Source organism: Saccoglossus kowalevskii, chromosome 19 (assembly GCF_978046115.1).
Source record: "Saccoglossus kowalevskii chromosome 19, keSacKowa6.1, whole genome shotgun sequence".
Classification (NCBI taxonomy): Eukaryota; Metazoa; Hemichordata; class Enteropneusta; family Harrimaniidae; genus Saccoglossus; species Saccoglossus kowalevskii.
Window position 1 is genome coordinate 25,013,659 of NC_140659.1, and position 26,255 is coordinate 25,039,913.

Below are 26,255 nucleotides of genomic sequence, written 5' to 3' on the forward strand. Positions count from 1 at the left end.
GCATATAGATATTGGACAGTAGCACAGTGAAACCAAACACCAATTTACCAAGGATAATTCTGGCCCCTTTCAGATCGACTTGGTAAAAGGCAAGAAAAACTTCATTGTGCCCAACTCTGAAGAGCATCCCCCCCCCCCCTCCAAGTTCACCTGAAGGATACCAGACTTATGAAAATTGTCTAATGAAGTTAAGAAGAAAAGACAGGTTTTACTGTGTTCAAATTGAAAACACTTAGGTTGGGGGGGAGACCATTTCAGCTGAAACTAGAACCAGGACATAAGACTGGCTCTGAACATTGTAGTACCGGTAACCAGGGAAAGAGGATTGTCTGCCTGAAACTTCAAAGCTAATCCGGCCCAAGCAAAAATACTGGTCACACAACCAAAACATTGATGCATGCCTTGGAAGCAGGTGGCATTATTAAAAATTGAAATGACTAGATGGGCTAGAGTCTGGGGGGAATGAGTTATAGTATACCCCGGTACACCATATTTAAAGTTCACAAAATATCCGGAACAGCTGATTCTATCAGGATATTTGTAGTGAAGTAAAAATCAAATACAGATTAAATGTTATGTTACCAGTGGAAAATTACTATTCCAAAAGACTTTTTTTACAAGCCATTATTTCGTTGAACATTTGCACAAGTTTTTTTTTTACTTAACCAGATGAAGACTAGCAGATTAGTCATTCTTCCCACATATATCATTCATTAACCAGTAAGAAGAGTTTAGAATAACAAAAAAAAGCTCCAAATAATGCAATTGCACAGATGACAATGTACTTTTTGATACAGTGGCATACTGATTACAACTAGTTTTGTTATTTAAGATCATATATTGTTGAGAAATACATTCTGTGCTTGAATTCATACTAAAAAAATATTACACTAGTAAAATTTATTGAAATCTAACCATTTTTTGTCTATTTTTTTGTGCATATTTTATACAAAAAGGCAACTAATTGTTATCACACTATCACTGACCCAATCAAACTTAATACATTCCAACAGTTTTCAGCCTTCCGATATACAAGGACAATTCACATACCCTAGAGTTACTGTTCTTTCAGAATTAAACAGATTGCAAACTAAAATTTATCCAACAAGTAACAAAGGTTTTCCCAGGGGGTAGTTTTGTCAACTGCATTCTTATTTGTAAAAAGTGCTGATATTGTATCACAAGTCCCTGCACTGTAATTGCATATAGTGTACAGCGCCCTCTATGGCAATTATTTGAAAGGCATGACAATGAAATTACCTCAATATTAATGTGAATGTTAAAAAACCCATTTCCCCTGAAGAAATCTATTTGTCACGATGTGGATGTATGTGGTCATACAAATACATTATTAGTATTGATACAAAATTTATTTAATATACTGTGCTAACCAGCGAAAACCCTCCCCATACCCTTGCCTCTTCAAAACACTGCACATAAATAATTCCAGTGGGCGGCCTGGTAAATCTTTCAATGGCACATTTCCCTAGGAAAAAAACAACAAGAAGTGTGTTACATAGAGTACTGTAAAATACTTATTTTCTCATATATGGTGCATTTTTTTTTTATAAACCAGTGTCAGGATTTCCTTTGTTCTCTTAAATTTGTGAATAGATCTCACTGTTTTTATGGATTGTGGTTTTCACACAACATTTTGTTCTGCAAAAACTAATGTTTCCATTGATCTACACCATAATGCTATAATCACTGTAATAATGCCAAGAGCATTACAATGCAATCGAATTTTCAGTGCCCAAAATACCCAAATGTAAAAAAATCGATTAATTAAACAATGTATGATCAATGTATGTTATTGTTTTAAACTTGTGCCAGATAAGACTGACACCTGTAAACAAAGCAATTTAAGTATCACAGGGCAGAAGGCAAGCATTACATGGTCATGATATTTCAGTGGCATTGGGAAAACACTGTTATTTATTGTAATCATTGTGTATGCGTGTTATCCCTGTTCACTTTATAGCGCGACTGTCAATTCTAAACAACGAAAGATGATCAACATATATCATATTGCTTTTGTATCTACTTTAAAAAAAAATTGGTCAAAGAATGTCAAATAAATGGTTTTAGGACACAAGAAAGTAACACCAGCATGGCGCGAGGACCGGCCGATGACATGTTCAAATGATTTTATGGGTGTCAGTCAAAAGTTATTCAAATTAAAACAAATCAAAGTGCATATATATATCCCATTGTGACTGAACACAACCGGTCTGGCATGTCTGTGAAATTACACTGGGCAGATGTAGTGATGAACTGAGCAGATCTCAAAACAGAAGTCCTCGTTTTGGACTGAAAAAAAAGTAATAATGAGATGGTAAACCTCATATACAAAATTCTGCAAAAGTTGTAAGCCAGTCTAATAAATTAAACAAGGTCATGTGACCCAGTGTTCAGGCCATTCATGCATTGTCTCTATACAGATTGTAAACAGCTATCATAATCGTTTTCATGTAGAATGTAAATTGATCACAACTCAGCAAAGGTGCAAGGTTGAAGTTAATGTGGAGTTGATTACAGCTGTTCTGAGAATTATGTTAACTGACTGTCCGAATAATTCTCAGAACAGCTGTAACTGTATATTGAAAAAGTCAACCAAAAGTTGTGTACGAGGACACAACTTCACCACTAGAGGTAGATCCTCTACACCTGAGCTTTTTGGGCAGTCGGTTCATCAATGCATATTTAATCAAAATATATGCCTTCAATGTTTATAGCATACATGTAGGTCTGAACTATCAATGAGTGAATGACATAGCAATTTGTGTTTATACACAGTGACTGCATATGAATTCAGGGCAGTAAAAATTGATCTACAGTATTTATATAAACACAAGTGACAGATGTTCTCTATTCTAATTCAGACACCATTCATAACATAGTAACAGTTAAGCATGATAGTATTGTATCATGTCAGAGAACTCAGTTTAAATATACAAAAATATTAGATTTTATGGAGAGAAAAAAACAACAAACAAAGAAACTTGCTCAGCCCAAAGACCTGTGGAGTCAGGTCTATCTGTCTATTAAACTAAATCAGTCAATGCATGTCCAAGATACAATAAATTACATCTTTCATCACATCTTGCGAAACAAATAACCAATTTTAAGCAAAAAGCATGATAACAAATTAATATGAATAAAAACTATTTCAGCAAAGGGATTTGAATGATACATAATAATTAAGTGTCTACCTTTCCTGTTGTTTGTCCATGAAGTCCAAATGCTGTTCTAAGTTCATCTTCGCTAGCAGCCCCTGGTTTATCTATTTTGTTGCCGAGGGCAAGAATTGGTGCATTGGCTACTTGTTCATCTGTCATTAAACTCTGCAACAACAGAAAGCAAAACAACTATCAATAAATACCACTAGAATTTCACATTTTTTTCCTATCAACCTGAAGTTAGTTTTGTTGAATATCACTGAGCTATTTTGGATGATCATTGGATTCAATGATCGATGAGCACATGCTAATAACATTTCATGGGTGTGATAAAATAAAATGTATAAAAGACATTTTCTGTATTGTTTTTATGCCACAATCCATATTTACTGTAAAATGACTAATTTTCACTGGGTTTAAATTTCACTGATTTAAAGCATTTCAGGCATATTCAGTGGGTTTTAAAATTCACGGTTTTATCATTTAGATAATGTGTTCTATGCTTAATTTTACATATTAACTGGGTTTTAATTTAGCACATTTTCCAGTCCACGAAATAAGCAAAATTAAAACCAAGTGAATAATTAACCCTTTTACAGTAGCTTTGAGCTGCTTTTCATCACTCAAGATATGCTAGCAACTGGCTTAGCAAAAAGTTATCTCTATAATACATGTCGCTGAAATACATGGTTACAGGAATAGGTCACCTTTTAATAACCATCAGCCACAAGCCTTCTGCCAGGTAGTACTGTAAAATCTGTATTAGAAGCCGAATCCCTAATAGAAGTCGCACCCATTCTTTTTGAACAATTGAGAACCCAAAATTCACCATTTCTCATATGTGTAGATGCTCTAATAGAAGCCTCATCCCTTCTGTTGCATTGTACCATTTTGATAGAAGTCGCTGCGTCTAATACAGATTTTAAAGTATATGCTTTTAGCAATTCACAGTCATGAATGATTACTGAAGTCAGTAATTACTCACATCAAGTTCTTCCTTTGCTTCTACAAATCTTTCCCTATCTGCAGCGTCAATAAGAAAGACAATTCCTTCAATTGCTGGAAGGTAATCTTTCCAAACACGTCTTGCTTGTTGATGGCCACCAAGATCAAATGTTGTGAATCTCATACCACCCATAACTAATTCTTCTGAGGCTATTGGGAGAAAAATACAAAACCAAATTATTGAATACAAACATAAAAACACATAAAAAATTAATTCAAAATTACTGGTACAAGAGATATTGATAGAAAAGCTGAAAACTAATTATGTAAATCAGGTAACTAATATGAACAGAACAGAACAAAAAAATTATGAATTATTATGCTAACTAGAGAATTAATATGAACAAATTTTAACCCAAAATTAATCAGGCCTGTCTATTGTCCTAGAGCATTTATGTAACAAATTTTATTCAAATGTGATGATCAGTAATTGAGATATCAGTGTTAATTAATTATGTTAATTAGGTGATTAATAAGCATAAATATTTACCAAAAACTAATTGGGTCTCTGCATAGTTCTCTTTAAAAGTTTCATTAAAATCTTAAGTACCAAGTGTCATTGAAATGAGAAATATCAAAAGCTGAAATTTAATTAATTATGCAAATTAGGTAATTAATATGTACTCATTTTACCCTAAAAACTATCAGGTCTGTGCAGTGTCCTATGACATCTATGTACCAAGTTTCATTGAAATGTGATGATTACTACTTGAAATATCAGAAGCTGAAAATTAATTAATTATGCAAATTAGGTAATTAATATGTACTGATATTACCCTAAAAAACTATCAGGTCTGTGCAGTGTCATATGACATCTATGTACCAAGTTTCATTGAAATGTGATGATTACTACTTAAAATATCAAAAGCTGAAATTTAATTAATTATGCAAATTAGGTAATTAATATCTACTGATATTACCCTAAAAACTATCAGGTCTGTGCAGTGTCCTATGATATCTATAGTATGTAACCAAGCTTTATTGAAATGTGATGATTAGTACTTGAGATATCAGTGGAAAAGCAGAAAATTGATTAATCATTATGCAAATTAGGTAATTAATATTGCAGATTTTTACCAAAACTAATCAAATCTGCGCATTAGATTGGAGCACCTATGTGCCAAGTTTCATCAAATTCCAATGAGTGGTTCTTTAGATATCAGTGGAACAGTCATGGAACAGATAAAAATCAGCTAATTATCATGCAAATTAGGTAATTAATATGCATCAATGTATGGTTCTTGAGATATCCGTGGAACAGACACACACAGACAGACAGACACACAGACACCACACACTAACTGCAAAGACTCCCTTTTTGTGCTTTGCACACGGGAGTCAACAATATACACACACACATACATACATATCTGTGTTTGCACTATTTGAGGGACATTTCCAATAGAAGCACATATAAACCAAAAATCACATTCACTGTTCAGCAAATCATTAAAATATTACTTGGAAATACCACTAATGTACCCTAAGTGCATACACTATTAATAAATCAAATACAATATCAATAGTTGTTTCTTGCACTAAATGATTAGATACAGATATATATACACTAATAGTTGCACTCCTAATCAAGCAATAGATATTAAATACTTTTTTTTGTGAACACACTATTTTAAGGGCTCAATAAAGATTCTAGAAAACTTAATACAATAACTGGAATTGTCTCAAAGCTTACAGAATTTGTCGTCATGTGGCAATTGTTTTCTAAGTTTGTAAGGAAGTCTTGGTAAATTGTATACTCAACAGTCCCAATCACAATACGTTTTATATGAATGTGGTAATAAAATAACTACACATACATAATCATTGAATACCAAGTGTTAATCTTAAAGCAATAGTATAGTCTGTCGATGTCGTACATAATACGTACAAAGAAGTATTGAGCCAAAACAATGGTGACCAGTCTTGATACACTTATGACCTGATGATTATTGCATTTTAATGTATTTATTTATTTTTATAAATAAACAATTTTATTATAGTTTATATACCAGTATATGCAAGACATTGCAAACATACACCATACTTCATTTGCATATGTAGTATACAAAATACTTTAGTACGTGCTATATTTATAACATTTTATTGTTCGTTTCATGATATTCTGCAAGCATCTACCTCAAATTGTTCATGATATTCAGAAAGAATGGTCATCAAAGAATTACAAGCACAGGAAATGGAATATTAGACACAATAAACTAATATCTTTATTAGAAACACATTTTCAATACAAGTGCATATAAATATAATTTGTTGCATTTAGAATCATTAAAATATTATTTTTTTTTAAATATTAATTTTTAACCATATAAACACCTCCATAATTTACATAAGCACATTTTACTATTCAACATAATTTTGAGGCTTAAGGGACACATTCCAGCTTGCAAAATTAACTATGATTTGACGAAATGCAAATTTTTCAATAGACTAATGGATTACATGCACAGCCTGGCAGAGTATTTAAACCTCACAATTCACATCACATTCTGCAGACATACATAAAGGATTGCGGTAAAACTGTGTTCCAGAATACTGTAAAACCATTCATTTTACAGTTTTTAGATTAAAATACCATAATCCATTGTTCGAGATTGTGCCAAGTACAAGTGCTAACCAGACATACAATCTGGTTAGTATATTCCATGTGTAGGACTGTGTCAAATGCGACTCAAGGCAGACACATTTTCTGTTACGCTTCAACACAATGCCCCCCCCCCAAGAGACTGAAATAGCGTGTAGTGAACACACACTTACAATCACTGATATGTACCTGTTCAGACCGATCAATGTGAATGTGAATCTATCATTCAAGGATGAATTATATCAAAAATGGTATTTAACATTTCCTATTGTTACTACCGGCTACCATATACAACCAGAAAATTGTCAGTAAATACCAGCACTGAATTTATAATTCAATACACGTTTTTCCTTTGATTACACATACATAATATTTATATAAGTATAACAGATTTAGGCATTACAAACATAATCATGATGTTTGGATAGAAAATGTTGATACATTTACTATTATTTAGATAAATAAAATTAAAAGGTAATCTGTTTCTACAAAAAGAACTCTCCCTATTATTGTGGAAAATATGATTTGTTATCTTTCAATTAGAAAAAAACATTAAGCTAAATATATATGACCCAATAAAAGTCACATGTCCTGGTATGTTAATTTCTAATATTATACCACAATTTTGAAATGATCATTCAGAAAAACCGAGAAATTATCATAGACAGTGAATCTGCCACCTAGAAAGTAAAGGAATGTGCGACCTTATGAGGTCACCCCCTTCAAATTGTCAAATAATATACAACTAACTTACTTGGATGTAATGTTGGAACGTGTTGTGCCATTCTGTCATCTTTTAACATATGTAATAACGTTGTTTTACCAGCGTTGTCTAATCCTAAGAAGACTAATTTTCCAGATTTTTTATATAAACCTAGGATAGAAATGCATTTTGTTGTTATATTAACAGTAATATATTGATCATTTGACAATAGAGATGTGGCTACCAAGTCTAAAAACCTAGTTACCCAAATAAATTCTACTGACCAACAAAATATGTACCAACAAGCCCTTAAAGTTGAGCACTGCATTTAATGTTGCAATATTTAACATGTTTAGAGGTCACAATACTATTTGAAAAACCATTAAAAAATTACGTTTTGTAGATGTAACTCATTATAGGTATAAACTTCAAATGATCAAGTCAAAATTGAATCACATCAAATTTTATATTCAGTGTCAGCCAATATAAACGCTTTTACTGTCTAGGCAATACAAACCAATGGTGAACTTGTAGTTCTGTACGAGACATAAAACCAAGCTACATGTACAAGGTCTTGTCATTTATGCCAAATACTTGTAGTGTTTCAGTGGTGGCAAGCTTGTGCATGTATTGCACTAAGTTGAATTAAACAATTGAAAACTTACCTAAAAAACTCAGCATTCCCGCAAACCAATCCCAAAGAAACATTTTTGTTTTTAAAAAAAAGTTACTACCTATAATCTGAAATGAAAATGATAGAAAAAGACAGGAATTAGTGACAACAGTCAGGAATGTCAGAAGAAGGGATTCCTTGTGTGACTCTTTATTTTGGGCTACGGTGGTGCTTTAATTTTGAGTTGTGCATGCCCTACCAAAATATGCAGGGGTCACAGATAAAATACACAGATGCAATTTATGTAGCTCAATCAAATAAGCCTGGTCATCTTTATTTTTCATCAAATAACCATTACAAGTGACATACTCATAACCATAGCAACTGACTCAAGAAAGGTAGCCATGTTGCAAAGTGAATGATTTCTCTATTGCGCATTGTGATAGTGCCCTACACACCAGCTGTGCCTTGATATGCTGCATGGCTTACATAGGCGATACAAGTACAATAAATTAAGTGTTGTCTGAAATCCTGGTCTCAAGCTATCCTACTACTCTCAGGAATGAGAATCTTAGTCAAAATCTCAGGGAAAGTAGTGCCTCTTGGTTGGCTGCCTACTTTAGTCATATATACTACACATGTCAAGTTTTACTTACTACTTTGGCAATAGTCAAAACATTTGGACACATCACACCTTTCCTTTCCTTTCCTCTCTTCTCTCCCCTCCCCTTACTTCCACTCATAATCTGATTCAGTTGTAAATGGAATGTCCATTGACCTCATTTTACATCTCCTTCAATGCTTTTCAAGTTACGCTGATGGACACTAGTAATACAGCCTATGTGTACACACTCAAGACAAACCCTACCCATCCCCTACCTTCTCTTGTTCTCAAAACTAGTCATGCTGATGGACACAAGTAATACAGCACATGCACACACTCAACATCCCTCAAAGCTAGTCAAGTTATGGACATCAGTATTGCAGCACAAACTCAAGCCCCCACCTCTATATCACCCTTGATTCATTTCATGCATCCTGCATGCACAGTCCTATTACATTCCCTAATGAAATTAACGGGATAGAGGGACTGTGATAGCAGTATGTACGTAATCACTATCAACTGCTAAAAGGGAATGTATGAATGAATGAATGTACATTCAGAGTGTCAAAAGACAGCTAGCACAGCAACAAACCTATTTTTATTATGGCTTGACCTTCAACAAAACCATCTTACTGATTAATAAAATTGACAATAAATCAAATGACCTCAATAAAAGAATTGATTTAAGATTGTTGTTCTCACGTGCACTCTACAAGGTACACAACACTGAACTTTGCGACCCTTTTGTCAGTTGATAAACATGTTGCGACATTTTAAGAAGAAGCCATGACCAGCTGAAACTAGAATATAGCAACCAACTAAATCACTCCCCCCCCACTTTTTTCATTATGTCAAGGTGACCTCAAAATTATTCACCAAGGCAACCACAGATTTTACCACAAGTTATTACCAGAGTTTAAATTTCACAGATTCTTTATTTAAAAATTGGAAATATAATTGTATATGGAACATACTACACGCGACATGTAAAAGATACATTCTGGAGTAAACAATATTTTTGTCATAAATCTCAGGATGTTCGAGGTAAACAGGAAAAGTGAAAATGAAGATGATATGATAAACACAAATTTAGTTGATAAATAATCTGAAAAAAAATTTGCTGACATATAGCTGTGGAGGCCAAGTTTAAGATTCCAATTAACATGTGGAACATCTCATGCTGGATACACTGATACAACATGAATAGCCTTTACAAAATAAAGGGTTTATTATCACTTCTTTGGTTAAAATTATGAATTTTATGTTTATTTTATGTTTGCCATTGTTTAAAATAGAATTTTATAAATTTTGGGTGTGAGCAGCAGGAACCATGACAATAATTAAAACAACAACAACACAGTTGATATACGATACATTCTTTAACACATAAAAAATTATACAAACAGAGTTTCCTTTAAATGCGTGATATTATCGTAAATGACCTTGTGTCGATCATATGTAAGGAATATAGCAGATAATATTTTTGAGCTAACAGATGGCAATAAATTAAATCATTGTCATCATAAAAAACAGCACATTGGCATCACATTGAAGAAACCTTGACAATTACGACGTGTTTTCACAAAAAGGAAAATTCCGGAAATGTTACTTCTCATTGGTTTTACGCAGGCTGGACTACAATCATTGATTGATCGAACAGACGTTCCGTGGGGCTAATTCAACCGACAAAAATATTTTTGTTCACAATAACTGTACTACACAACGATCAAGGAAAATAACCATTACCGTATACAACAACCAAATCAATAGCACATAGTTGGAACGATTTTCCTAATAACATTATACCAAAATACTGACAACCAGACATATTCTTCATTCTAATATTTCTGTGGGTTTTCGCGAATATACCAAAGTTACTCTCGGAAAAATCTGAGGGCTTAAAAACAAACAGAAATAAGGTCCTTACTCACCTGTATTTTTTGTTCTACTTTCTTGAACAAATGCCACCTAGTTTCGGTATATTTTAGCGACTTCGTAATAAAAGCTTTTCCAGTGTGTGATCACACACGACACAGTACAGGTGATCAACCTTTATACAACATGGCTTCCAAATCTGACGTCATGCAAAATGCCGGTATTTGAATAACGGGCCGTTTGATTGGTCACCTGAAAAGACCATTGATACTGATAGTTGATATCATATTTTGTGCTTTTAAAATTATATTTTATATTTACTGTGATATTTCTCTTGTCTAAAAAATGTCTAACTTACAAACTGAGCATCTGAATTCCATATTTGTATAGGGACAACCATAAATTGTCTTACCTCAAGAGTATGCAACCAATCAAAGCGCAGATTACATGCATGCGTAGGCAGTCGCGGAATTTCAATTCTGTTTAGAGGGGTTCCTACGACGTACAATGATTCTACCCCTATAACGGAAACAGAAATGCATGACGGGTGTGCCACGTTAAAACATGAACACAATATCGTCGTATGATGGCGTCATATCTTGAAATAAATGAATTATTCAAAATATTTACTTGCCATGTAATCATTATTTTTATTTTATTTTTTTATTAGACGCATAAAATCCTTAGGAAAGGATAAAAAGGGTCTTACAGAAAAAAATTAAAAAACTACAATCTAAAAAGGAAAACCAAAAATAAAAACTTTTCTAAAAATATAAAACAAATCAAAAACAATAAAGACAATTTGCAGCCAATGGTGAATACAGAATATAGAATGAACACAAATGAATGAATGTAGCCTAATACACTGATAGTCGTTGCTGTTTTGTTCCATAGTTGTTTTTTAAGAAGACAGCTAAGGCTGGTGCTAGAGTATGGTTTCCCATAATCCAAATGAATTTATTCTGACTATTTTCTTTATCAAAATTTGGAACTTTATTATTTTGTGCAGTCAGCAATAATTTGTCCCTATGATGACTGTAAGCTGGACATTTCATTACAAAATGTTGCTCATCCTCAATTATATTTTGGCTGCACATATCACATGTTCTTTTATCCAGTGGTACATTATTATGTCTGATTTTCTCAATTTTAAGGTCTTGGTTGCTTGTCTTGAATTTTGCAATTAACCTTCTAAGACCATGGTTCTGCATATTAATTAGGTAATTTTCAATTTTTAAATCTTGTTTGAAAAGTCTGTATGTTCTTAGTTTGTTTTTAGCCAAGGTTTGTTTTCTATTATCATTATGCATGTCTAAGATCCATTGGTTCTCAAATGATTTGTTTATTTTTTTATGAATAAAGTCTAAATTTTTCTTATTTATTATTTCACTTGAGTTTATAATGGTTACAACATCAATATCTTGCATGAGGGTTTCTACACTTGTAAACCATTTACTTTTTACATTCTTATTTACTAAGTAGGCTTCTCTTAATAATGTGTTATCAGAGTTTGTTACCCGGATGAAATACTTAAGTGGTTGTTTTTTTTTTTGATAAAACAGTCAATGGGGTACCTTCCTAGCTCACCATAAACAACCATTTTTGGTGTGAATTTGGAGAGACCAAGAATGAACTAACAAAATGAAACTGTCATGTCAACAGCGTCAAATGTGAACACTTTTATTCTGACACGTATGAAACTAAATGTTTGGACAGTGTGAAAACCCGATATAATATTCAGGGACTGTCCATGTTAAAACTTCCATTATGATTAACCCTATCGCAATTCAAAATTGTAGAGGGCAAATATTTAAGAGAACCACTACAATAGGTTTACATACGCTTCTTAAGCAGGTGGCATTAAATAGCAAATCACTTAATACTGTTTTTATTCACATTTACTTTACTTTACTTTATTGCCTTTATGCTGAAATTCAAGTACAGCTGCTTCTTGCCGTCTTGGACGTTCAAGGTATAATGTTCTAGCTTACTTACTGACTTCACAGAACGCTGAACGGATCTTTCTATCCTCGGGGGCGGACATCCGGGCATTTTCTACCGCCTGGCAACCCTCGCGGTGAAAACAAAAAACAAAAACTTGCAGAAAACGGTACTTTGCGATAGTTGTTGAGAGTCCCCTGAACAGTGTGACAAGATTAGCCCTATGTATGTAACATATATGAATTTGGTTGTTCAGAATTACTTCAAAGTTGAGTTTGTGTTGTTTTCTCGGGTTTTCACCGGCTCCACCGGCGTTCCACAGCAGCGCACACAAAGCCCGTAGAAATACGTGGTACAGTGGTGCGCGTCTTAGCAACGTAGAACATCCGTGACGTCACGGTAGCTCCGCCCCCGAGGATACACAGTCATTTAGAAGCCGAAATTCCGAATAAAGAGTACTAATTATTATTTTTCCCGGATTTTTAATGATACTTCAAAAAAAATAATAATAATAAAATAAACAAAAAAAACTCTGTTCTGGGGATTGTGTAGAAAATTATGGCTGCATTATGGATAAGACGACCGAATGACTGCCGGGTATGACTGTTGTTGTATTTGGTGCATATGCGACGCGCATAATTAAAACTTGTCTGCGTTTTCAGTACTTTCAGTGACTGTGGATTTATGGTATAAATAACAGCTTCAACATTTCTTTAAAACGTGAAAAGTAATATTTCTTCGTAGGGCATACATACTAACCCTTTCGTAAACGTAATTTATATTAAACTGGTATATTCAAACGTTTAGGCACAGTTCGGTGTTGATGGACTGTGGTTTAGGCAAGCACTGATCGTGCGTGCTTGGCACTGCGGTGTCGCAATAACTCTATGCACAATGCATTTGTGATACGCTTAAAATTATTGACATGACCATTAATTCAGACACGTTTCCGTTGTTCATCGCACAAATATTATTTCACATGTGGGTAAAATTGAGGACAAATCGGAATCACAGGTAAAATACATGCAAGACTTATGTAGCAAAACCTAAGGTTTGATTCGTAATAGTAGTTTATGAATAAATAAACGCTGCTCGGACTGATAAATATGATATATAGAAGATAATATTTGGTAATCGTAGTCCTAAATAACTATTAAAAATAGCTAGACGTTTCGAGCAATGGCTCTTTATCGATAGCATAGAAGAAAGTCTAAGGTTTGATTCAACTTTTTGAGCGCCATATTTTTTTTCTCTGTTCAAAAAGTTGCGTGCAACGAATATTTAACATTAATATTTCATTGGCTGCAGATCCTGGAAATAAAATGAAAAAAGTAGATTCATATTGTGAACGGTGATAAAGGATAACACTCTGATGACAAACCATATTGTTACGTACTGTTAAAATCAGTATGATGTCATGATAAAGTTCAACTAGGTGACAGCTTTCAAAATCGCTCACCTGGCAGCGCAGACATACGTTGGTTGACGGGCGGCTGTCCACCCAGCTGAAAATCCTTGGGAGAACATTGATTACATAAAATAAGTGAAATGACATGACATAATTTTTCATAAAAAAGGTCACCAATTAGCCCAAATACACACTTCATAATGACAGCGTTGTACAAAAACTACTTCTGTTTGAATACCGGAAACTGAAATAAGATAAAAAAGATACTAGACTATAAACAATATTAATAGATTCCCCACAAAATAAATGTTTTATGTATATTTTTCTACACAGAATTGGCATGTTGAGAGCTCTCAGGTAATGTTAAAGCGGGAGGGTCGTCATCGCGCATGCGCGGGAATTGAGTCCCAAGCGAGGATAACAACACACGCTATGGCCATCTGACGCATGCGCAAGTGACGACCCCCCTCCCCCGCTTTAATACATATGCACCTATGGAGCAGCAACAACGATGAACAACATTTTAAAAATCATACCTTATAATGAATCAAGTTTGAATAAGATTATAAGCAAATTCACAAAAAAGTCTGGAAATTCACTAAAGTATATGTAAATTTGTTGAAATGTTTTTACAAGATTAGGATTCATGTCAATAATAATATACAACATATATTTTTCATACCACGAGGCCAAGCAAAATTTTGGGATATGAAGAAAATAATCTCACCATAGAAACCAGCTTAAAATGCAAGTTTTGAAAATTTTCAATTACATTTCAGACTCTTTTTATCTGGAAACATTGTTTCGGTAACCATAATTTATTTTGTATTTTTGGTATCCTGATGACATTAACTCATAATAATTAAATGATGGACATAATGTATAATCTTAATTCAGCAAGTGCATAAAAAAACAAATTAAGCTAAACTAAGACTTCTAATTTTACTGGCACCAACAAATAAAACACACTCCATAGATAAGGTATGTAATATCATTTATTCAATAATAATATATAAATAATATTATTTCTGATTCTCTTTATAACTTACATAAAGGGTAATATGTAATGAACAGTGCTAACAATTCAATTCAGATGCTAAAGGTGAAATCCGGGCAAACATCATAATGCTCCTAGATGAAAGAGTTTCACAAATGTAGGAGAATGCAATTTACAGTCTTTTTTATATCTAGATATTCAACTTTTCATTAGTTTATGTAGTCCACCATGTTGATTCATCAGCAAAGGATTGTGGGTAAAGTGTGACATCATAACCACTGTTATTAAGTAAATAATTTAATCTATAACTTCAAAAGTTCATCTAGGAACATTATTTTGTTAGTCTGGACTTTAAAGCGAGGGAGTCGTCACCGTGGGTGACGCCCCTCTCGCTTCAAGGTAAATAATTATGCACATAATATCAATAAAACTAAAAAGTTTGCAATTGTTTAATAGCATACGACTTATTTTTTTGTGTGAATCTGATCTTGCATGCTTGTAATATAAATGAGAATTCAATTCATATGCAAATTTTTCTAATTAATTCATTGTGCATCCAAACCTGATAACATTTGCAATTGTTCCATAGTATGTGACTGCTCAGTCATATATGTCAGGCAGACAGACAGACAGACAGACAGACAGCAGTACGACATAAGCACCTGTTGACTGTCAACAAAAGCTAATGAAATCAAAATGTAAATCTAAACTGTTAATAACAATACGTCCTTTTATAGCAGAAAATGCCACACATACATTTCTTATTATACAATAGCGGGATTGTGGCACCACAGTTTAAGAAAACAGGAAAACAGGACACATACATTTGACATATGAACACCAAGAATAACAAAATTTAAAACAAAATTTACATTAATCTTCCGAAAAGTATTGCTTTTAAAAATGGCACAACTGTCCCCTCCACAAACACAAGCGAATACACATATGCACGCACACACGCAGATATACGCACACCCATATATCACATGATCACTTATAGTGAGTTTACCGTTAATGCCAGCAGTGACAGTAACCAGTTAAATGTATCAAGCATTTGTTACCAAGGAATGGCAGTGGAAGCATTTGATAAATATAAAAACTAAAGTGACATACAACTCAACATGAATAAACCAGTAATGTTATTTCACAGTGTCTCCACCACAGGACGTTCATTTCATTTCATAACATCACAGGTTCATTTACAATCACAGTTGTTACACTGCACTCAATATGAGTCTTGTATGACATATATAATAAATTAAATATTGGTTGTTTTCACGATATTCAAAACACAATAACTAAAATGGTTAATTCTCTCCATACACAACACAGTTTTTAAAATATGGTAGCAATACTGTTGTATGTAACAACTTTATATGATCAGCTCTGATTAAGATATACTAGGTAAATTTTTTGTTGCTTACTAAAATTATTTTAAAAAGAATAATAATGAAAATCCGATGCCTAAGTATTGAATGATGACACGAGTCGGTACAAAACTTGAATAATATGCACTTTGAGGTTTAAGATGCTGTAAACACCATATAGACTGTGGGTTGGGACGCTGTAAACATCCTTTATATATCTGTATACATATACTACAATAAATGTTATTATAAGATTAGAGGAAATAATTAGTTTCAGTTTTATAAATTTGTGACTTGTCTTGATGTGAATGGATATCAATAACCCATTCACTATCGTTTCCATCACAACTAGTCCTGCTTTATATCACCTTATTTCAACAAAGTTAGTCATAATTTTATCGTGATGATTGTGATACTCTTTTTCCAATTTTACGACTGAAAATCCTCAAAAAGGTTTCAAGATTTCTTTACATCAATTTCCTGATATAAATTATATCTAAAATAGGACATCAATATTCATGTGTTGGCAGGATACTGTAAATGGCATTATTATACATAAAGAGATACCTTAGTACTGTAGAACACATTATTCTTGGCTGAATTTAATGTTTTATATTGTTTTATTGATTAATATCTGTAATTTTCACTGTTTGAAAGCGAATGAAACTGAATTACCGTATTTGCTCTATTACCGTTGTAACGTATATGCTTATATAAATTACAGAGGCGTTTCTATGGTAACATTTAATGATTCCCTATAAAACAAAAAGGAATTTGGGTTTACATGCACTGTGTTTGGAGATGATCTTTTAATAGAGAAAATACGGTACATGCAGTGTGTACAATATCACTAGAAATGGTTTGAATGAACATTACTGTAAAATACTTTTCGCTTGGAATTAAATTTCGCTATTTTCACTGAAGGAATTCCAAATATTGAATGATTACGCACATAAGGCTGCCACCAGGGTTTGCTGATTCTGTTCTAAATTTTTTTGGATTTTGGCATTCCCATGATGTATCCTTGGGAGGAAAATATGTATAATAGTAAGGTTATTATGAGAATAACGTAAAGTATGCACTCAGACAGTACGTCAGTTGATGCTTCCACTGTACTGTCTTCGTGCATACTTTACGGTATCTTCGTAATAACCTCATATTCACTGACGCAGTGATGGCATAATGCTGGTAAAAATTTGCATTTAGCCGAATGGTGCACCAGAAATAAAAAAAAAATGTTTTGACCTAACCAGTCTAATCAGGTAATGATCTCACAACAGCAACATAGCTTGCAATGTTTTTAGTTTGGTATTCGGAACAATATATAAAATATATATAATCGACTACAAATATAAATGATAAATTACATGCATATACTATTAATAAAGATTATTATTATTAATAAGAAATAAAAGGTAACAATAAAATTCAAGTTATTCCGCAAGATTACATAAATAATAATATGGATCCTATATAATACACAGTTAGAACTACTTTTACCGGTATGTCATGCTTCACTGATTAAAAACGCGCATAATTTTGTAAATGATTTTTAGATGTGTGCATTGGATATTAGCCTCTTAACTTCTAATGGATGAAATACAGTAATCTGACATGGTTGCACAGGTAATGTACCATTTCAATGTCCAATGGATGAAACAGTGTACTGTAAAATACTTTATTTTCGCTTGGAATTAATTTTTGCTATTTTCGCTGAAGGAATGATTCAGTGAAAATAAAATCTTTTCTATATTTTACATTCAACTCATCAAAAATCAGTGAAAATAAATTCCATACAAAACACCCAAAAAGTCTTTTCAGCGAAAATTAATTCCAGCTAAAATAAAGTATTTTACAGTAATTGGCATGGTTTCACAAATGCTGCAGCTACTGTAAAATGACTAATTTTTGTTGGGTTTAAATTGCGCTGATTTACCATTTCAGGCACATTCAGTGTGTTTTAAATTCACGGTTTTATCATTTAGAATAATGTGTTCTATGCTAAATGTTACAAATTCACTGGGTTTCAATTTAGCGCATTTTCCAGTCAGCGAAATAAGCAAAATTAAAACCCAGTGAATAATTAACCCCTTTACAGTATTAAACTTTTAAGTGACATTACCCCATTGTGCAGCACTGGGAATCTCTACAATAACTGCTGACTGAATAATATGTCTAATTCAATTACATTATACCTCAATGACTCAAGATAATATTATTGCACTAACAATATATAGCACAGAAAATATTTGGCAACAAAGAAAAAAAAGTCAAGTAGTGGTTATATCATGTAAAAATAATCAAAATTGATAAAATAATGCTGGAAGAAAGTTTAAAGTATCAAACAGAGGTCTTGCTAGCAATGCTGACAACATGTCCTAAAACGAACACGGCCAAAACAGATACATCATATGTATTATTCTACATTTCCTGTATTCATTTTGTGAATGCTCCCATTTATCAGTATCAGTTTATAGTTACTAATAATTTAAAATAATGACACAGTAACAACATTTTATGGAAGCCAGGTAGGCTTCCAATTTCAAAAGTTGGTAGTCCTGTAGTAATACTTGGTAGTCCATCATGTTTTGTAGAAATTTTAAAGCATGCCAAAAAAAGTGTGAACAGAAATAAATAAATAAATGTCACATTGTAAGTAGGAAACCCATAACGTTGAACATACATTTGTTGACGTCAAAGTGTATTATTTTTGTAAATTTCTAGCAGTCTGTTTGGGTTTACTATATTTGAAGATACAACCCTAAGACAGGAATTGAAATGGTTGTCTGTGTGTCTTAGGCTACTGTTAATTTTAAGCCTTGAGACACACCTACATTTTGTGTACCTATATGTATGCATGAAGTTAATGTTATGTTATGTGCATTTTTAGAATGCAAAATGTGTTGCATTCTGCACATGTTTGTTTTCAAGACGTCTGAATAATGTCAGGAGAAGATTGGAAAACAGTTATCAGCGTTTTCATCTTTTCAATTTGTATCATGCGATGAATTGCAGGAACTATCAACAAAGTCAAGATATTGCCAACCAAGTATAAGATAGCAGAGACTGGAGCTTATTGCAAAGAGAATACGAATAAAAGTCTTTTCTGGAAGCAGGTTCTTAGAGGTTGCCCATAGAAGCACCGAGCCAAAGTTGAACATAGCTGTTAAATACACTGTCCAGCGAACACGCTGATACGCAGAAGCTTTCTGAAGAGATGGACGACTGTAGAGGTACAAACCAATACCTAGCTGGGCATTGAAGAAAAAGCTACTGGCAATTCCTGTGTGATGTCTTGGAAAAATACTGCAAGAAACAAATTGTTATTAAAGTGTTAGATTTGAAGTCCTTTTTTTTAAAGATTTTTTTGGTTCACATTATTTTTTTTTTGCATTGATCAATACCATAGGACACTTACATTTGAAGACACTGCACAAACTTGAACTTTTAGGTATAGTCAAATATTCATAAATATTTAGAAATACATGTACTTCTGAAAAAAATCAGGCTATTGACTCTTGAGGACAACAAACTACACCTTTGTCAGTATAAGCAACGTAATTACAGAATAACTCTTCTCATGTAACAAATCAGAATTCCCAAAAACAAAAAGAGAATGCTTTAGATCAGCCAAATAGTGATGTTTTGACTGCATGAAAATGAACCAATTTTTAATTTTGTTTGTTCAGCAAACAAAATTTATGCCAACTTTAGTCATGATAAATGTTAAACAGCCTATAGAATTATAGTGGATTACATTATGAACAATTAATGTTTTGTCAATCACGTGATAAAATAAAATGAACAGCAGTTTAAATAATTGTCTTCAGTACTTCAACACAATTCTCTGCAGATAATATATGGTTAAAAATGTACATTGGATAATTAAATTATTTTTAGACTTACATCAAGGAAGAAAAATGAATTTTTTTAATTTGATTATTTCAATCTTGCAATAATTAAATCATACATGGATAATAATGGATTTTTTTTCTATGAATAATGTATTTATTTACAGTATAACATTACCGTGACGGGGGAGTTGGTGTAAACAGTTTAATGTAAACAGATAAACACATTAAGTCATTTGGCAAATTCCACGCATTCCGTCATATTTTTTTGTTTCGAAGCATTTCGGGCTACATATCACCAGTGGGTATCGAGTATGATATTCGATGTTTCTTGTTTTCTACATCAATTATGGGTCACGATTTAAAGGGCGTAACCGGGGTTGTTTACATAGCACGGACACAAAGGCTGGTCAATCTGACCTTTCCTGGGTCACCCTCACTTTCACTCACTCAAAGGATGCGAATATAGGGAGACAACACTGACCTGCGAAAAAGTTTAGGTTGCACGACGTTCACTGCAAAGGTAGAGTAGCTGATAGCACCGATACACGGCAAGTAACACGAACATAGGCGCTCTACATTGGCTTCTAATTTCTTAATACGGAATCTCGACAACGGATCATCATCGACCGCCATCATTAAACTGGCTTTCTGACTTTCTCCTCTAGGTGGCGCTGTATCATCAACTCATTATTTATAGAATTTTGAAAACCAAGCTTGACGCAAAACGCTTATCAATATTATAAATTTTCTGTTGCGAAATTTTAGTTTCTTGATAAGTAACCTATGTGATCGATGTTTTTTTTCACGTGAGTTAGGTGTGATTGACTCAAGTAAACTGATACCTCGTTATTCATTACAGTGGACGACTGAAATAAGCGTGTTCGAATTTCATGTAAACTAACAATGTATTTTACACGCGTTGTGTACGTCGCTATGAGTCCCATATCGAACAGGACGCGACGCGACGACTAGAGAAATTGAGTGATAATCAGTGTGTCTAGTATTTCACGTTTACATTGTATCTATATTTTATTTTATGGGTATGGTGGACGCTGCTTATATGCATATTCATAACTGATTTTAGTCGGAGGGTTATGAATGCACAAATTTATACATATGTATTTATACAAATAATATTCACACGGACTACAAAGCATTCCATTCTGACCTAAGTGTGTATTTGATGAAATGTCAACGAATATCGCCCACTAGTGGTTGATTGTTTCAGATCAATATATGCAATAAGTCAATAATGCAAATCACATACAAAGACTGTTTTCGGTAAAATCCTGAAATCCTGATGAGCAACAAGTAACAAAACAATTACGTTTCAGCGAAAAATTAAGTTTGTTCCGTGGTTTTGGCCATGTTTCTTCCCTGAACCCTTTCAAGCTGTGCTTTACGAACTGATGTCACAGCACATATATCAACAATTCCCGAACCTTGGTTTGAATTCTCTACTACCAAACCTATTTAACACACAACAAAACCATCATATATTATCAGCTGACATATTGATGAAAAGAATGTTAATTTTATCAGATGGACGATGTCAACTTTGTTCGCCTTTCACAAACTCAATGAACTTACTGTATTCGTTCTATTAGTAACGCTTATAGTAATTATAGAGATGTGTCTGTGGTAAAAATAAGTATGATCCAGCATACAATAGAACAATGTAATTTTATGTTCATGCGCACTTGTAGATACGGCTTTTTTTTCACGTTTTTTCAACAAATGTGATCCGGAACTGTAGCCTAAGTTTGTTCAAATGTTGTCATATAATTTATAGTTTACGGAAAAAAAACAGGTAGGTGCATTAGTTATTCCAGTGTTACGAGATCACTTATTGTCGCCAGCCCGCATGTATGAGACATATATTATAATACCATGAACGCATATACTATCGTCTTTATTATGTATCATAACTGCACAAGGTTTTCCCATGTCAATGGCTCATCATGTTATTGGCCGATGTTGTGTTACCCCGTCATGCATCGTATCTCTTCTCAAAAAAGTAAACAAATGTAATTCAGTTGGCAACCCGACCGGACACGGTTGTATGGTGATCGGAGTTGGCGACCCGACCGTAAGCTGAACTATCTGCGAGGAACCTCCGTTATGCGTTTTTTGGGTCAATTCATCCAGTATCTCTATGCCTCAGGGTGCCAAGCGTGATTTTGAGTTGTGTTTCCCAGTCTTCGCGTTCCATTTACAACACAAACTTCAAGGCTTCGTTTGAACTAATCTGCTGAGGGTTTATAATAAACAACTTGACTTTTCTGAAATTTAATTCTTAACGGACAATGAAATAAATATTACAACATTGGACTTGGTTGGTTGGCTGTTTACACGCCCTCGTCGTCGAGAAGAAGAAAGTCTGAAAGTAACAAACTATTGCTTGAAGCGGACGTGCATCGTTCAACTAAGATTCAAAACCCCAGTGTATCTGTGAGTATTTTGAAATAGATTTTTGAGACCCCCACACTGGCAAAATAGCACGTGTTATTTTATAGATGTCATATCGTGATGAAGGTTTAAAGTTTGCATGAAGTCGAACATTTTAAATCGTGTGACGGGCGCTGATGATAGTCTGGCGACATAAGAGCATGAGATAAGTTATTCCAACTTCCAAGTGTTGTCTTTCAGTTGATGAAACAATGAAAGTTCGACATCAGTTGCTAGGTGTTGAAAATAAACATCCATTTTTGTAGGTTGCATTCCCATGAATTTACATTATCATTATCACATATAACTAGGCTTTCACCAAACTTTGGGTTACATACGATATTCCTGCCACGGACTAAAATACCTCGTCCCATAAAAGCTTTGGAATTTGAACAGTTTCCGTCATATCTTATCCAATAGTAACCATGAAATTGAATTTAGATGACTGTCTAATATACATTATATGCGAATGAAAATTACGTTTGATTTGGTGATTAGACACCTTGACCTTGAGTGCAGACTAAGTGTTCCAATATTAGACCATTTTCCGTTCACTGCGAGAATCACGCGTTATGCGTGAAATCGAACGTAAAAACAGGACAAACAAAGGTCATAGCGTCGCAGTCGCGTCAAACATCGCGTGGGATTTGACAAACGCGAAAGTATTTCGGGGACATTTCCATGCTTAATAATGTGCTGTCCACATTTGATGATAGGCAATTTCGATTAAGTAAGGGTATTCGGAAGCAATATTCCTCTGTCGAAGATCGGCCGGTCAATGTATGTAAGCTGCGAAATAAAGAAATTCTAGTTCAAAATCAAATCGTTCGATTTTTGCGGCAGACGTTCGACGCGCGTCTTTCATGCATCTCGCGAGATCTCGCAATTGTACGGAAAATCACCTATGTGATTACGTACTTTTTCGTCGCGATCGCAATAGTCAATGTGTTGCAACTTTAATTTAACTTTAATTGTGAATTTCAGATTATGATTTAAAATATTGTACAAATTTAAATCAGCGGAACCATAAGCTGAAACTTTTTTGATTTAATTGTAGTGTAGTTTTATATCGTTATCCGCGCTTATTAGTCAAACGGTCATATCAGGTTTTAAAAAAGTGTATGGTAAAATATCCGATGTTGTCCGGCAATGAAGTACATTTATATACTTGAATTCATGCTAAATGAATAAATAAAAAAAACGTCTGGCCCACGTATAAATGTTTCTACCTCTGTAATCTATGTTCGTCGTTTTCTCTCTATTGCTTTCAAAACATCGCCCTCTTGCGTTAATATGTAGAAAATATTAGTAATTTTAGTTCTTCTAAAGTATACAATATAAACAGACGTTTCCGGCAATGCCTCTTCTTTAGTGTAATATTACACTAGGCATCACTCCAAACTACTAACATCAGCTACCATTTTCTATATATATATATATATCAGAGGTACATTACTTGGGGTTTGCAACTACGGTGACATGATACCAAGATCCCGTTTCAATCTTGCTCTCGCATAAGCGTTCCAACTCAGAAAAAAATGAATGCGCATGCCCGAGGTAACAGAGAGGATACAGAGATGTCCAGGTGGATCAAAATAGCTGCTCACGATATCACGGATTACGATAACTATATTTTCTGTACATTTTCAATGCATTACATTTTTTCACTATGAATGTGGTAATACATGTTTTATTGATTATTACAAACCGCCTATGTCATGTCAGAAGGTCGTAGCATTAGTCTTGCTATCTACGAGATGAGACTTGAATGGGAACTTGACATGATGTCACCATACAGTACCATGCGCGTTGCAAACCCCAAGTAATGTCGTTTCGTCGCGAAAATATACTACCATTTGCCGGTTTGAGAATCACGTGGTATTTTTGTCCGAGTACGTCAAACATGTTACAGCCTCGTTCGCAGCGAGTCGTCTTATAAATAGAAATCAATCTTATCACTACATGTCGGGTTAACGCCACGGAATCCTGAAAAGTTGTGGGTGAATTTGTTTGTATACTTTGTCGATACTACTTCACAAATAACGAAACTGAACAATGTCTTTTGTTGGCAGCACATTGCATAACTATTTAAATAGGCCAGACATTTCATATCCATTTAAATTGACCAGACATGTCCAGGTAAGTCGTCTCTATAACTTCTACCATGGAGCTAAAAAAAGATGGAGCTAAAAATCTTTTTTTAGCTCCATGCTTCTACCAATACAACATGACAGATAAATGCTGATATTATGTTTTAGTGTTCAAATCGAGGCTACGAGAATTATTATGTCGGTTTTGATAAGTGTCTATCGGTGGTTCACGCGGTTAGGATCGAGATCGTCGGTGGATTTGTAGCGCATATTTTAACCGGTGTGTTTAATTACTTAGTGAATAGTGTTAATACATGATTGGTAATGTAGTCCTAATTCTGGCCTTGACAGCTTAGTATTTTGGGTTTCGTCTCCATTACGAGATGTAATACCATTTTGCGCGAGACAATTCATAAGGCAACTAAAAAAAAAAAAAAACGGCAAGAAACGCGTATGCCTTGTGCATGTGTAGGAAATAATCGCGTCACTTAAAAAACACTATGACATTATGACTAATCGCAAATATCTTTTTCTATTGGTTATTATATTCAAAATCAAAATATATTCATAAGTATAGTATATATTTCCATAACAATTTAACAATAAATTTGGTGACGACGACACGTATGAAAACTGTGACAAACAAAACGCACAGAAATTCGTTCAAGCATGATGTATTGACAACAAATCTTAGCTGACAGGAACGACTAGTGAAAAAACTCAGAAATTGAAAATGCTCACATGGAAACATTACTAGCGCAAAATGTGCACATGCGCAAAACAAACCTGAACGGTCAACCCATTCACATACGGTTGAAATAACCAAATAATTGAACATTTTTATTTTTACTTAAAATTGAACTATTTTTAAAATAGTTCGATATAGCTCGAGTTTGTTCGTTAACAACATTGAGGAAGAACTATCAAATCTCTTTATAGTTGGTCACCTATCATCCGGGTTATGTTGATAACAAAACCAGTAGGCACTAAGTATGTACTTTAAATAATTATTGAACAGGAATGATTAAAGAAAAGGTGCTATAACCTTCTTTTGACACTGTAATTCTCTAATCTGACGTTAAGTAAACGTGACTTGTTCAAAGGTGATCACCAATTGATTTTACGAATTATTGTTGACGCAGCAAATTGCCTTCGCCCTAGGCTTCTAGTTTTTATTTTCTCGCCCCAATTATTTCTTGTAATCACAGTATCAATGCCATGTATGTGACATTTCGACAAGTTACCAATTAAAAAAAAGACATTTATCTCAGATCATTACGTTTGCAGTAAATGCGATCATCCATTATGAAACCACGCGTTGTCCGTGTCTATTTTATGTGTATTTTTAATGAGAGCAAAATGAACGTGCTGTTTTTACGACACCGTGCATGCCGCACAGTTCCAGGCAGGTTCACATCGGCGCAACATTTTGAACTATAGTGACAAGTTTTTCTTACGGAAAGTTCGAGGAAAGTAACACTGTTATGTTGGCCTGAATTTAGAACTCTTTGAAATGGAGCATGACATACGGTATTTGCTCTGTTATTCATTTGTTTATTTACTCGTAGA

The 26,255-nt window shown here is 33.8% G+C and overlaps 2 protein-coding genes across 2 annotated transcripts; both read right to left on the minus strand.

The window, feature by feature from the left end:
- Nucleotides 1–1,348: 1,348 nt before the first annotated feature.
- Nucleotides 1,349–10,777, minus strand: LOC100371319 (small COPII coat GTPase SAR1B-like). Its single transcript, XM_002737467.4, has 6 exons — nucleotides 10,638–10,777; nucleotides 8,155–8,230; nucleotides 7,541–7,660; nucleotides 4,165–4,334; nucleotides 3,213–3,344; nucleotides 1,349–1,486 (listed from the first exon to the last, which is right to left on the minus strand). Exons 2-6 carry the CDS (start codon nucleotides 8,195–8,197, stop codon nucleotides 1,370–1,372), a joined length of 582 nt encoding a protein of 193 aa, XP_002737513.1. The 5' UTR covers nucleotides 8,198–8,230; nucleotides 10,638–10,777; the 3' UTR covers nucleotides 1,349–1,369.
- An 8,310-nt stretch (nucleotides 10,778–19,087) lies between these two features.
- Nucleotides 19,088–20,794, minus strand: LOC102805977 (uncharacterized). Its single transcript, XM_006819837.2, has 2 exons — nucleotides 20,630–20,794; nucleotides 19,088–19,600 (listed from the first exon to the last, which is right to left on the minus strand). Exons 1-2 carry the CDS (start codon nucleotides 20,782–20,784, stop codon nucleotides 19,282–19,284), a joined length of 474 nt encoding a protein of 157 aa, XP_006819900.2. The 5' UTR covers nucleotides 20,785–20,794; the 3' UTR covers nucleotides 19,088–19,281.
- Between the last annotated feature and the right edge of the window lie 5,461 nt (nucleotides 20,795–26,255).

Bases quoted from the DNA above. Each gene is read 5' to 3' on its own strand.
- LOC100371319 (XM_002737467.4), bottom strand. From the start codon at position 8,197: ATGTTTCTTTGGGATTGGTTTGCGGGAATGCTGAGTTTTTTAG. The intron at 7,661-8,154 runs GTAAGTTTTCAA...TTTCTATCCTAG, and splicing joins GGGAATGCTGAGTTTTTTAG to GTTTATATAAAAAATCTGGA. The intron at 3,345-4,164 runs GTGAGTAATTAC...CTGTTGTTGCAG, and splicing joins AAGCAAAGGAAGAACTTGAT to AGTTTAATGACAGATGAACA.
- LOC102805977 (XM_006819837.2), bottom strand. From the start codon at position 20,784: ATGATGGCGGTCGATGATGATCCGTTGTCGAGATTCCGTATTAAGAAA. The intron at 19,601-20,629 runs GTCAGTGTTGTC...TGTTTCTTGCAG, and splicing joins CAACCTAAACTTTTTCGCAG to TATTTTTCCAAGACATCACA.